The sequence below is a fragment of the Fundulus heteroclitus genome, unplaced genomic scaffold (genome assembly GCF_011125445.2).
Source record: "Fundulus heteroclitus isolate FHET01 unplaced genomic scaffold, MU-UCD_Fhet_4.1 scaffold_160, whole genome shotgun sequence".
Lineage (NCBI taxonomy): Eukaryota > Metazoa > Chordata > Actinopteri > Cyprinodontiformes > Fundulidae > Fundulus > Fundulus heteroclitus.
In genome coordinates, this window is record NW_023396572.1 from 48,979 (window position 1) to 63,183 (window position 14,205).

General features: G+C 39.4%; 1 protein-coding gene and 1 long non-coding RNA gene across 5 annotated transcripts in view; one reads left to right on the forward strand and one right to left on the reverse strand.

The window, feature by feature from the left end:
• Window positions 1-14,205, forward strand: part of ube2z (ubiquitin-conjugating enzyme E2Z) — a 46,862-nt gene extending 32,657 nt beyond the window's left edge. For 3 of the 4 annotated variants that reach the window (XM_036129357.1, XM_036129358.1, XM_036129355.1), the window contains one exon: window positions 12,892-13,802. In XM_036129357.1, coding sequence (XP_035985250.1) covers window positions 12,892-13,074 — 183 coding nt within the window. In that variant the 3' untranslated portion in view covers window positions 13,075-13,802. Of the gene's footprint in view, window positions 1-12,891 lie in introns of all 4 variants that reach the window. The other variant, XM_036129356.1, reaches the window with a different exon arrangement.
• On the reverse strand, window positions 490-7,001 carry LOC118558806. The gene is made up of 2 exons (XR_004928485.1): window positions 5,283-7,001; window positions 490-651 (listed from the first exon to the last, which is right to left on the reverse strand). It is a non-coding gene; the product is annotated as an uncharacterized LOC118558806 (long non-coding RNA).

Consider the following 14,205-nt stretch of genomic DNA (forward strand, 5'->3'; position numbering starts at 1 on the left):
GGCTGGAACACTGAGCTGGAGCTGAGTTCTCTTTTCATCCTATCAGAAGGATGATTTTCCTTCACAGCTTGAGCTGAGATGATGACAGTGTGGTCAGAAACAAACACAGGTGCAAGGGCTGTCCTCAGGAATCACGTTCCGTCTCCTGCCGGCATGCTCTTAGCATACAGGGTGGGTTGTCTGGTGGATTTGGGCATCACTGAGCATACGTAGCAGTTACTCGTTTTCTTCTCCTCAGCCAACACCGTCACATTCATCTGCCACAAGTTCTCTGGGTGATGGTCTGGTAGATTTCCCAGCCAAATCTTCATGGCAGCCATTTTTGCAAGGGTAACAGAGATGTTAATTTTACCCAGGACTCTAAAGAACAGGGATCAGTTGATTTCTTCACCGACGTTGAGACAAGTGGCCCTAAAAAAATCAAACCCCTTTGAAGTCGGACTTCCCCACTGTTCCAACCTTTAGGCACTTAACACTCTCTGTAACTTCCAGTGGCTGAGGTGAATCCAGGAAGGTCTTTCAGCGATTATTACAGCTGTTGGCATGGTCAGGAGCTCTTGGAATGGTCCTTCCCAACTTTGGCTCGCCCAGTCCTTCCTTCTGATGATTTTGATGAACAAACCAGTCTCCTGGTCTCACTGCTTGTGGATCCTGTGGAGACAAAGGTTCTCCTGGCAGTAAATTTTCATTGGACACTTCTTTAGACTGCATTATTTCTCTCATATAGTCTGCTAGAGTTTTTCCTTCCTCCTTAGGTGGTGTCTGTATTATGAACAGCGGTAATTTATATGGTCTGCCATATATTATTTCAAATGGAGTCAAACCACTGCTCGTTGGAGTTATTCTCATGTACAGTTTTACTAAGTCCAGACACTCTGGCCATGGTCTCTTTGTTTCTTCCATGCACTTTTTAAATCTGGATTTAACTGTCCCATTTGTCCTTTTCACAAGTTCTGCACTTTGTGGCATGGTGTTTCTTCAAGGTTATGTGTAACCTGCTTGCCAATTTGCTGAATCACCTGATTCAGAAAATGTGGACCATTTTTACTGTAAATTTTCTGTGGGATGCCAAACCTTTGCATATATCTTTTAGCTACTGTCAGTGCATCTGTGTGTCAATGCATCTGTGTGCTTTGCTGGAACTATTTCAACCCATTTTGAAAATGCATCAATCATTACCAGACAGTATTTGTCAGTTCATTAAAATCCATATGCATCACTTCAAAAGGTTCCTTTAGTTCTGGAAACCTTCACTGTTCTGATCTAAAATTAACCTGAGGGTATTTTTTAACACAAATCGTACATGCTTTACAAAAAAAAAAATTTTTTTGTATGAAATAAATCCTATTAATTAAATCCATATGTTGCTGTATTATAGTTATCCCTCCCTTTTTGAGACATGGCAATTGCCCATGGCTCAAAATAGCTGCTGCTTGGATTAAGCTTTTAGGGAGAACTGCTTTGTTGCAAACTATAGAATCCTTCTGATTCATTGTTGCTACATTTTTTACCCACATTTGTTTTTCTACAGTTGGCGCTGTTTGTCTAATTAACACTTCTAGAACAATGATTTGCTCTGTTTTTTGCTCCAGGTAAATATCAGAAAGACCAAATTGTAATACATCTACTACATGGGGGTCTAGTGGTTGAATGAAACCAGACCACTCCAGCTGAACTTCCTACAGCCATGGTAGTTGCTCAAACTGCTAGCAGACATGGGGTTAAGCGCTGCTGCTTAAGGTTTGAGCTTATCACCACGGGGCTGTAAACAACACAGAAGTCGTAAAACTAGAGCTAAGACAGTTGCTGAGATAAATTTTGCTTTTAGCTCTGTGAATTGCTGCTCTGCTTCTGAGGTCCACTGGATTGTGTCTGACATGGCCATCGGCATGTCATGAATAAGATTTAAGAAAGCTAAGTTTTCTCTACATAATATCAAATCCAAACTGTTCAATAATTACACAATTCTAAAAAAAGACATCATTTGTTTTTTAGGCTCACTTACTATAGCAATTCTTCACTTCCTGTATCTTTTTACCTTCTTCTGAGATAACATGGCCTGTAAGACTCATTTCTGCACCCACTGTATTTTATCTTTGCTAACTTTGTTTCCCATTTTAGCCAAAATGATGTAGCAGCTGTTTTAAATGCAATTAGAAAGCCACCTATGTACATTAATACTTTATTTCCATGCTTTAGATTAAAGCTCTTTAAGCATGTTAAAATGGTCTGGATGAAAATTGTAGAACGGTCTACAATTCCCTGTGGCAGGCATGTCTACGTATATTTTTTCTCTTTCTTGTAAGTAAAATCAAACCAAAACTGGGAATCTACACATGGACTAATTATTCCTGCATCCAATGAAATGTTTATAATTGCCATTATACCCTCCTGTTCTTCATATTGTAGCCCGTACTGTTTTATCTGGAGCCTGTACTTTAATTTAGAAACTATTTTAACTGGTTCTACAGTTGTCAATAATCCTACATCAGTTGGCCCTGTAGACCACAAAGCTTTTGGAACACCTTTTAAATAATTTTCATCAGATTCTGATAGCAAAGAATGTTGGAATATTTTGTCTCATGCCAAATCTTGGACACGGGGTTCTGCATCGAACAGAACTTTGTAAGGCTGTTTCCATAGTTCTGTACTAGGACTATAAAGCCAGCCTGTTTTGTGTGGACACAGCTGAAAATCAGACGGTCTTTCTGCAGCTTTTAAACGCGGGCCTGTGTCTCTCCACTGCTCTTTACTGGTCTTAAACAATGACAAAAAATGTTCCCATGGTAAGCCATACAATTTTTTTCATCTGTGTAGAAAGCATAACAGTAACTGCTGCAAATTAACTCCCATCTGTGTACATATTTTGTATAGCGACAATTGTAGTTTCCTGTTTCAGAAACTGTTTTTCAAACTTTTCATCTGGGGTTAAGCACACATTCATAGTGGTTTGTAGATCAGCTAACCGAGTTTCATCCTCTGGATTTGATAATGTGCTTCTAGCATTTTGCATAAGTTTGCTTTTCTCTTTTATTTGGAGCAGAGACGGTAAGCATAGTGCATAAAACACAGGAGGATTTTATTGCAACGACATTACATGTTCCACACGGACAGCTTCATTCCATCCTGCGTTGGGAAAACTGCAATGCCTAATTTTTCCATTAAGTCGCGTCCTAACAGATTAATGGGGCAAGTTGGTGACATTACTACAGGAGCATACAACCTTTCTCCCTGTTTGAGGGTCTTTTATTTCTATTACTTTTAACATCCATTCTTGGGATGTTTGACCATTTGCTGATTTTACAAAAATGGACATTTTAGATGCCTTTACCCCTAGATTATCTTTTATACATGTTTTATAGGCTCATGAATCACATGAAAGAGTAACTGGCTGTCCATTAATTTTAAGCATGCATGGTTTTTCTTTTAATGCATTTAATAGCTCCCATGCTCCATACACATCTACTGTTTTTAATGCTCTGGGTCTCCATTTGCTCTCGCCCCTAGTCACATTTTATATGAAGAACCGCCCCTGCGGCCTCTTCCTTGTCCCCGCAGATGAGGTGCTTGTATCTGATTGGGACATTCCCTGGACCAAATGGTCGGGTGACCCGCAATTCCAGCACCCCTCATCTGATTTTACTGATTTGGGCTGAAAGCCCCCTCGATTGCTAGGACCGCCCCTGCCTCCCCGGAAACCTCCTCGACGCTGTCAAGGCGGTCCGGTGGCTTGGAAAGCAAATATTTCTTCTGGGTCACATTAAGGATCTGCCCAGAAAATGTGTCCCCCCCCCTCCAGACGCACCACCTCCCTTTTTAGCGTGTTTCTCGGCGTGATGCACATAGACCTATTCCATAACTGTGGTTACGTTAGACGTTATCAGTGTAACTAAGTGTTTTTTTTAACCCACGCAGATATATGCGGCTGGAAACCTTCCATTAACAAATCTAAGTATTTTTATTGTTTTATGGATCCCAAATTTCCAATTATCCGCCCTCCTGCGAAAACTGCTCCCGCGGCGTCTGCTGCTGTTCCCCATTTACGCTTCATGTTCAAATATTCAGCCTTGTGGGGTTCTGCCTGTATAATTCGCCCTTTTTTTCCCCCAATGTTTTTCCACTGACGACTGTAAGGCTTGTCCAAACTCATGTCCATTTAAACCATATGAGTTATAAATTCCCTCCATGTCTTGGATTCATAATTCTGGATTTTCCTGCAGAGAAATTACACCTTCTACCGGCTTTCTGGCTTCTTCCAACGACCACGTTGGATTGTTTAAGGCTGCTGTGTTCCTACATTAGGATTTGCGACCTGCACCATAGGATACAATCCTTTGGACCGGTCTATTGATAACGAATGATCTGATTTACTCAGTCCATCCAGTTCTGCATACAGATCTGAAATATCCTTGGGGGGGTTTCAGAGATTATACGGTGGTGGTCTGTCTTCTTCAGTTGCTACCATAGTTTGCGTTACTTTAGTATTGTTCTGGCGAGTTGTTTTTTATTTAGAGCCTAATTTTGTGGGAGATCAACAGGTGTTGGGGGAAGGTTGTCAGCCGGACGCGGCGGCGCTGCCTTCGCCACCGTTCCATCAGCCAACCCAACCCCTCCTGCTGCACGAGGCTGTCTCTCATCCTGCCTATTTTGTGCTTGAATTAACTTACAGCACACAACGTCAAACCCTTATATAGCTATAAACATATTTATATACATACATACATATACACATAGACATACACACACACATTTTTTATTTCCCCTTTTTTTTTCTTAGCGCTTATTTTTAGCCGGCACACAACGTTTTTCCATTGATTCACCTTCAACACACCATCTATTTTATACTTTTTCTTCCACTTCTCCAAGTATTTTTTTAATATTAAGAAATATATATGATATTTATTGCAATAACATTTTAAATTTACGTGGATACACAAACTTTTCATCCTCTCTGGGATTTCCCTTTCTACTTTGTGCTGAACCCATCCTAATTACTTTTGCGTTGTGTTTATCTACCTTCCAGGACCTTAATCCTTTTTTTTCTTTCTTTTAAGGTACCGTTCAGGACTTTAACCTGAGTTTTTTAGCTACCTTTAATTCTACGACGGACTGAAAACCTGTCGTATTGCTTTGAGGGACTCAAACCTCTCGTTTTAACTTTTTGGGAATTTTTTTTAATCACCCGTTACAAGGGACTAAAACCGCTTTCACAACTGTTCGGGGAACTTTTATTCACCCGAAAACCTGAACGACGGACTTTAACCGATCGCTTTAAAACTTACTTGCTGTGGTGTGTTTTTCTCCCGGTCGGATCCCGTCAATCCCTCGTTGGCGAAAGGAGTTAACCTACGACGCTGGCCCAGCGAGGAAGTTACCTCCCGGGACTTTAGACAGGTCCTTGACTCAGACCACCGGTGGGTTTCAGCATGTCCGCTCCTCTCGTCAGCGAGCTGATATGTTGGGATCCGCGTCACGGCACCAGGCTGATAGGGTTATTAAATATAACCCCTTTTATCCTAGAATGAAAACCACACAACACAAGTTTTAAACATTTCTATAGAAAAGGACAGAGGATACCCAAACGGAGAACTACACTCCCTTAAGGTTTAGGAACGTCTGCGTCTGTCCTTCTGCTTTTATTATCAGACATTAGACATTCCTTATCTGTACCATTTGTTCTTCCTGCCTAGGGGTAAATACAACAAAACCTTTCTGAAAGCAAATTCTTAAACAAACCAAATGGCTGTAACTTGATAAAAAATAAAATGATTACATTCACATTTTTCTAACAGTATAGATTTCTTTAATTGCACCCCTCTTATGAATGTTTATACCTATGATTTTATCCAGAGTTGTTTCCTCAGGTAGTTCAGGAAATAATTAATATCTATTCTTCACAAAATGCCGCAGTTGCAAATCGCGGAAAAGATGTGTATGCAAGATATTAAACTGTTCCATAAACTGTGTAAATGTCCCATCAATAAAAATGTGTTCAACTTTACATAGAAGGTCGGATCATGGGATTTATACAAATAGGAGTTTTGATTAACATAAAATGTAGCCCAAATCTTTTCCTACATCGCACCCAGATTATCAGAGTTATATAGGAGAGGGTTGCAGTTATATTTACATACTTCTAAAGGGAGAGCAGAGGTCAAAAAAGCAGGTAGTCAACTAGTCTTGCCACAATTAGACAACTCAATTTGAAGCCAAGCTGGGGTTTCTGTAGAATAGTTAGTGATCCAATATAGCATGTGTCGTATATTTGCTGCTAAATAATAAGACTGGAAATATGGCAGAGCCAATCCGCTCACTGATCTAGACCTGTATTCTGTATGGTTGTCATACTTTAATGCAGGTGAACCTGATTTTTAGCCAGACACAGTTACATTGTGAATGGTTTATTGAAGGGGTGAATAATGGCAGATGAAGCAGGTAAACAGTCAGTCTTGTCAGAGGAATCCTGGTAGAAAGTGCTGGTTTACCGGGATGAGCAGAGAACCAGGAGATGTAGGCGGCAGACTCACGGAGGAACAGGTAGCAAGCAGCATGGAGACTCAGGCAATCTCAACTAGGAGCGTTCAGCTGGCATGGCACACAGGATCCGGTAGAGCAGGAAACAGGCTAAGCTGCAGCCTGCAGACACCGGCGACCTTAGCAGGAGAGTCCAGCTGACAGACCACATATGAGCAGGTGAAGCAAAGGCAAATCACACGGGAAGAGCAACGAAGAGAGTGAGCGATGAGGAGCAAGAAGAAGTGAGTGAGTCAGAAGTTCTGGCAGAGATGAGTAGGCAAAGGCAGGTATAAGTAGGCTGGTGAACAGGTGAGCTGAGTAACTAATTAGTGGGGACAGGTGGGGATAATCTAGAGTTGGGTGGTGGCTGGAGACAGACTGAGCTGCAAGGATAACTGCTGGTGGCTGAACAGTGAACGAATGAACAGAAAAAGTCCTCATAAGTGTAAAGTTAAACTAAACAGAACCATAACTATGATGATGGTATGTATTATGGGAAATTTATACCATTCCAAATACACATAGAAACATATTTACCTAGTGTCTCAAAGTATTTATTTGGGATGTAACATGCAATGCACTGAAATAGAGGAACTTGGGTAATATGTTCATTTTTATAGAATTGACACGGCCTATTAATGATAGTGGGAAATTATTCCATCTTTGAAGGTCTGACTTAGTATTTTCCACAAGTGGTACAAAATAATTTTTTAAGAGATCTTTAAATTTATGAGTAACCTTGACACCCAGGTAAGTCACATAATCTAATTTAACTTTGAAAAGAAAGCCTGTAAATTAAATCTTCCTGGCTGTAGAGTTCACACTAAGTAATTCGCTCCAATGTAGATTTAACTTGTAACCCGAAAGAGTACCAAATAGTTCAAAAATAGTAAGCGCATGGGAAAGAGAACACAAAGGATCCGAGACAAACAGCAGGAGGTCATCAGCATATTAAGATATTTTGTGCTCCTGATCAGCTCTGTAGATACCCTTAACATTATCTTCTGCTCTTAGCTTCATTGCTAACGGTTCAATTGCTAACGCAAACAGAAGAATGACACAGGACACCCCTGTCTCGTCCTGCGGTAGAGCAGGAAATAACAGTATAATAAATTTGTTCAAACACGCACCATGGGTGGGAAATGGAGTATCTGAACCCAAGACATAAATTTAAGGCCATACCTAAGTTTATTCAAAGTGTTAAACAGATAATCCCACTCCACCTAGTCTAAAGCCTTTTTCTGTATCAAGTGATTTCAGGAGTTGTAGTTGACTCTGTGCGCGATAAATTGAAAAACCTACGCAAGTTGAAAAAATCATGCCTACTCTTTACGAATCCTGTTTGATCAGAAGAAATAATATGATGTAAACATCTAGCCTGAGAGCCAGGGTTTTTGACAGTATTCTTAAGTCCGCATTTAACAACGAAATAGGGCGATATGATGAACACTCAAGTGGATCCTTATTTGGCTACAATAATAAAAAAAAAAAAAAATGATTCAATAAACATCTCATAACAACGGAGACAAACTATCTTTAAAGGTCTGGAAAAATTCAACTGGATAGCCATTCGGTCCTGGATACTTTCCATTCGGCGTTGAATTAATTGCCAATTTATTTCTTCTATAGTAATTTGTTCCTCCATTTGATCCCTGAATGTAGAATCTAAAATTGGAATTGCTATCCTTTCGAAAAAAGTGTCATACAGCTCAGGAATATTTGAAGATTCTGATTCATTGAGGTCAGAGTAAAATACTTGAAAACTCGGACTTGTTTCTTGTGGATTTGTAGTGACCTGTCAAGATTGGATTCCAATTTAAGGAATTAAATGAGTTGATTCAGATTTATGGAGCTGATGCGCCAAAATCTGAGATGCTTTCTCCCCATACTCATACCACATTCTTCTATACTTAAGAATCATGTGTTCAGATTGTTGAATGGAAATGAAATTTAACTCAGTTTGCAAAGATAGTCTTTGTTTATACAAATCCGGAGATGGGGTTATGAAATGCTTTTTATCAAGCTGTGACATCAGATGTGTCAGTTCAGTTAAATGTTTTACCTTTTGTTTCTTAGTATGTGGGCAGTACGATATAATGTTACCGCGCAAGAATGCTTTAAAGCTTTCCCAAACTGTAATAATGGCCATACCAAGTGTACTGTTCGTTTAAAAAAGAAAATCAATTGTGTGTTCTACAAATTCTTTATCTGATAGGAAATGATTGAGTCACCAAGAATACACAAAACTTTTGTCTGGAAAACAGAGTTCTAAAACAAGAGGGCAATGATCGGATATAACTATACTATCATATCTACAACTCCTAATATTAGAAGTAATTTTTTATCTACCAAAAAAAATTATCTATATGTGAATACATCTGATGAACAGCAGAAAAAAAGGAATATTGTCGGGTTGAGTATAAATATTGGCACACATCTATGGCACCATCATTTTGTAAAAGTGATTGTAAAAATAAAGAAGACTTTGAGAGTGAAAAGTTTTTAGTTGAAGAACAATCTAATACTGAATCCATGACAGTATTCATGTCACCTGAGTATCAATTAGTGAGTATCAATTTGAGGAATGGAGTGGATCAAATTGTTGAAGAATTTAGGATTGTCAAAGTTAGGGGTGTATACGTTTGGTAAAATAATAGTATTAATAGTAAGTATTAAAAAGTGGCCCAGTCACAATTACATAACGGCCATTTGAGTCAGCTAAATTATTCTATACATTAAGTGAAGTATTTTTATTGATCAGAATTGCTGCGCCTCGTGCTTTACCATTAAACCTGAAATGAAAAATCTGCCCAACCCAACTTATTATAAGCCTTGAATGATCTATATCTTTAAGGTGCATTTCTTGCAGAGAAACTATATGTACAGTACAGACCAAAAGTTTGGACACACCTTCTCATTCAAAGAGTTTATTTATTTATCTTTATTTTCATGACTATGAAAATTGTAGATTCACACTGAAGGCATCAAAACTATGAATTAACACATGTGGTATTATATACTTAACAAAAAAGTGTGAAACAACTGAAAATATGTCTTTTATTGTAGGTTCTTCAAAGTAGCTACCTTTTGCTTTGATTACTGCTTCGCACACTCTTAGCATTCTCTTGATGATCTTCAAGAGGTAGTCACCTGAAATGGTCTTCCAACAGTCTTGAAGGAGTTCCGAGATGCTTAGCACTTGTTGGCCCTTTTGCCTTCACTCTGCGGTCCAGCTCACCCCAAACCATCTTGATTGGGTTCAGGTTCGGTGATTTTGGTGGCCAGGTCATCTGGCGCAGCACCCTATCACTCTCCTTCTTGGTGAAATAGCCTTTATACAGCCTGGAGGTGTGTTTGGGGTCATTGTCCTGTTGAAAAATAAATGATGGTCCAACTAAGCGCAAACCGGATGGAATAGCATGCCGCTGCAAGATGCTGTGGTATCCATGCTGGTTCAGTATGCCTTCAATTTTTAATAAATCCCCAACAGTGTCACCAGCAAAGCACCCCCACACCATCACACCTCCTCCTCCATGCTTCACAGTGGGAACCAGGCATCCGTTCACCTTTTCTGCGTCGCACAAAGACACGATGGTTGAACCAAAGAACTCAAATTTGGACTCATCAGACCAAAGGACAGATTTCCACTGGTTTAATATACATTCCTTGTGTTCTTTAGCCCAAGCAAGTCTCTTCTGCTTGTTGCCTGTCCTTAGCAGTGGTTTCCTAGGCTCTATTTTACCACGAAGGCCTGATTCACACAGTCTCCTCTTAATAGTTGTTCTAGAGATGTGTCTGCTGCTAGAACTCTGTGTGGCATTGACCTGGTCTCTAATCTGAGCTGCTGTTAACCTGCGATTTCTGCGGCTGGTGACTCAGATGAACTTATCCACCGCAGCAGAGGTGACTCTTGGTCTTCCTTTCCTGGGGCGGTCCTCATGTGAGCCAGTTTCTTTGTAGCGCTTGATGGTTTTTGCAACTGCACTTGGGGACACTTTCAAAGTTTTCCCAATTGTTCGGACTCACTGACCTTCATTTCTTAAAGTAATGATGGCCACTCGTTTTTCTTTACTTGGCTGCTTTTTTCACTCTATTCAGTTGGACTATCAGCTGTGTATCCACCTGACTTCTGCACAACACAACTGATGGTCCCAACCCCATTTATAATGCAAATAATCCCACTTATTAAACCTGACGGGTCTCCTGTGAAGTGAAAACCATTTCAGGTGACTACCTGTTGAAGCTCTTCAGGAGAATGAAACTCTTAGAATGAGAAGGTGTGTCCAAACCTTTGGTCTGTACTGTACCTTAAGGCGGAAGACATGAGAAAGTACCTTAATCTGTTTCACTGGCTGATTCAGTCCCTTCACATTCCAGCTAACAAAGTTAACATGGCAACCTAATGGTTGCCATGTTAACTTTGTTAACTTTGTAGATGCATGTTATCTTTATAGATGCATGTTAACTTTATAGATGCAGAGGTGTTGTCAGTGGAAGTCACCATCTACATACATGGTGAGAAAGAATTGTCCAAATCACGTTGATTAGTCTGGTCTTTGGTGCACCGGAAAGTTGTAGTTAACCACAATCTGTGCAAATAATTAACTACAAAAAGAGAACAAAGACAACACACAAAAAGCAACAAAAAAGACATGCACCCACCTAACCCTTCATATCCAGTGTTGTCCCCAACTGACAAACACAAAATCCCCAAAGCCTCTCTGCTTTCTAAAAGAACCATTCACTATAAACTCAACCACAGTCCCATACAAGAATGAAAAGCATAAATGTCTAAACTATAAATCACCCATTTAGCCCAAAGTGTAGTAGAAAAAGTCATAACATCAAACACTACAATTTAAAAAGACAAGAACAAATGCCTAAAATAACATAACAAAATATGGTGCGTTTATTTAATCTCTCAAACACACTGGTTTGGGCGGTGGAGTTTGTTTGACAAACATTCTACCGTCGTCACTATACACTTAGCTGCCCCAGGAACAAAAGCAAACGCACCATCCGTGCACGTCAATCTGTAGATGCAGGAAGTATTCCTCAAAGGTTTTCAGTCAAGCCAGAAAACTATCAGCTAAACAAAAACAACCGGAGACCAAACCAAAAGTCCCCCATTGAAAAGTTGGCAGCGTTTTAACATAAAAGTCCAACGGTATCACTTACGTAAACAAATTAACAATAGCAGTTTTCCGTTGAAGGAGCTCTGAAGATTGGCAGGATAAATAAGGCCATAGTGAACTCCGTTTTTTGCTGTAGAAGCTTCTTTACTCCCGGTGTGTATAAATACCACCTAAATGCATGCATTTGTGATGATTAGAAGCGGCGTGTGGTGGTTTTCTTGCTGGTCTTCCTCCTCTTTTCATGGATAAAGTCGACCTTTCTTACAGTGATCTTATTTGTGTGTGTCTGCGTATGTGTGTCAGTAGGTATGTCTGCTTTCTTTCCGCTCATTTTGAACCCTCTAAATTTCAACCAACGTTTCAGCTGTTCTATGCTGGGTTTCTCGATTTGAAGCAGGTTGAATTGAAGCTCCTGGGACGATGTCATCTTCCAAAGTTATGAGTATTGCGTTTGTTGCCAATGTGTTTTGCACTCTTCCTGTCCAACCAGCCGGAAGACCAGCTGTCTCAGGAAAAATGTGATGTTATTTGAGAACTGCCCCAATGTGGTTACATAGGAAAATTCCCTCATGAGATGGCAAGGCTCTTACTACTATGAAAGCATTCCTCTTCAGCTTATTCTTTAAAAAACAAATTTAACTATAACTATTAGCTCAGAGGTAAACTAGTAATGTCAAATGTGGTCGTCTTTCTTCAGCCTATCTACAATACTTGAAATTTTGTCACTGTTGTATGTATTCAGAGTTGGCAACATTACCCAGGTATCCCTAAACAACATCATGCTCCTCACTTTACACATTTTCTCTGATGCTGGATAAGATGTCCTATATTACCCATATTAAACCACAAGATTTTTGGTTTGCTTGGTCTCCTTCTACAAACCTTCAGTACCATGGAGCTCCCTTGTTTCATGTTCCTGAAAGCATCAGATCAAACATTTTTACTGAGGTTTGATTAAAGAACGTTGTTTTGCATTGCCAGCTCTTGATCGTTGGTGGAAACTTTAAGGAAGGCGCTCCATATGCTCTGAAAATAAATATATAGCTGAAGTTCTAAATAATGCTAATGATCCACAGATGCTTTTATTTATGGGAACATTTTCTTACAAAGATGCAATGTTTTTCTGGGGAGTTATTGTGGCTGAAGGTGGGTTGGTTGTGGTTTTGTCTCTGTTAACACAATTATCCTGTTGAGGCTTTGCATAGATTTACTCTCTAATGTGATTGTAACCTTTCCTCAGGACCCATTTGGTGAGAAACGTGGTTGTTTCGATTACCAGAGCCTACTAGCTCGCCTCAGTGCAACTCACCGACGAATACGGGAAAAAAGCTTGGCAGAGGATAACCAAAATGACAACAACTCGGACTCGGATACCAGTTCTTCTGAAACAGACCTTGACAGCCAAGGCAGTTCTCAGCCCTGACTCCGTGGTGCTGGTCTTGACGTGGTCAGAACTTTAGTTCTTTACTTTTGCTTCTTTTTCTTTTTAACTCATTGATTTCTGTATAGAAACATGATGTGTTATACTGGGATGTCAATGTTCATGGCTTCACCAGCTAATTCAGGGTTTATAACTGAAATGATACTCCTACTGTGTGCTGACAGAAAGATGGAGACATATTTTAGCTTTTTTCATTCTTTGCAGCTAATAGGATACCTTTATGTTTATAGCATGTTTTACTTGGAATTTCTTTTTACAAAAGACTGTAAAACCCAACTTTAAATTAGTTCCCCAAGGAAACAGGGATGTCTTCGAGAAGAAAGTCGGTGTGCTTAAACAGGTTTGAGCTAGATAAATTATAGCGCATCATGCAAAAACTCCATTGTTGCTTAAATAACCTGGAGAAAAAGTTGGGATGTCCTTCATGGCAGCCTTGTTTTGTTTTTAGATGTCAGGAAGACCTTGTTAACAGAGGAAGACTAAGAGAGAGTAGCTGTTCTAAAGATATTGGCTAATTAAGTGATGTATCTTGTCTTCTCTGGATATGTGAACATTTGTCTGGCCAGCCAGGAAGCAGAAAAACACATCTCGTTTTGTAAGAACATGTGCTCTAGTGTATTAAAAAATTATGCTCTGATTCTTTTCAGATTTTTGGCATTGACACTGTTGATAATAAATCAGAAATGACAGATTGGGAGACAAGGAATGAAGCTGTTTGAATGTCACTTTGACTCATTTTGCATCTGGTAAGTGCTGTACAGAAACAAATGGTGATTTACAGTGTTTAGTGTAGGTTGTTAATTGGTAAACTGTTTTTTTTTTGCTACTAAAACGTAAACCAACAGTTCCTTCTTCAGTTACACCCCATTAATGACTGAAGAAGGTTAACAAAAAGACAGAGAAGGTAAAAACAAAAAACCTGCAAGTAAAACAAATCTGTTTAGGACGTTTTACTACAATGAGATGTATATTTACTTAATTTCTTAAAAATGTTAAATGCGGCAATTAGATAATTTGGTTGAAAACTAATTTTGATAGTGACCATTTCTTTTTTTTTCCTTTTTTTTTATAAAGGTTTCTCCATCACATCTGCATTCATTAATAAAAAAACAC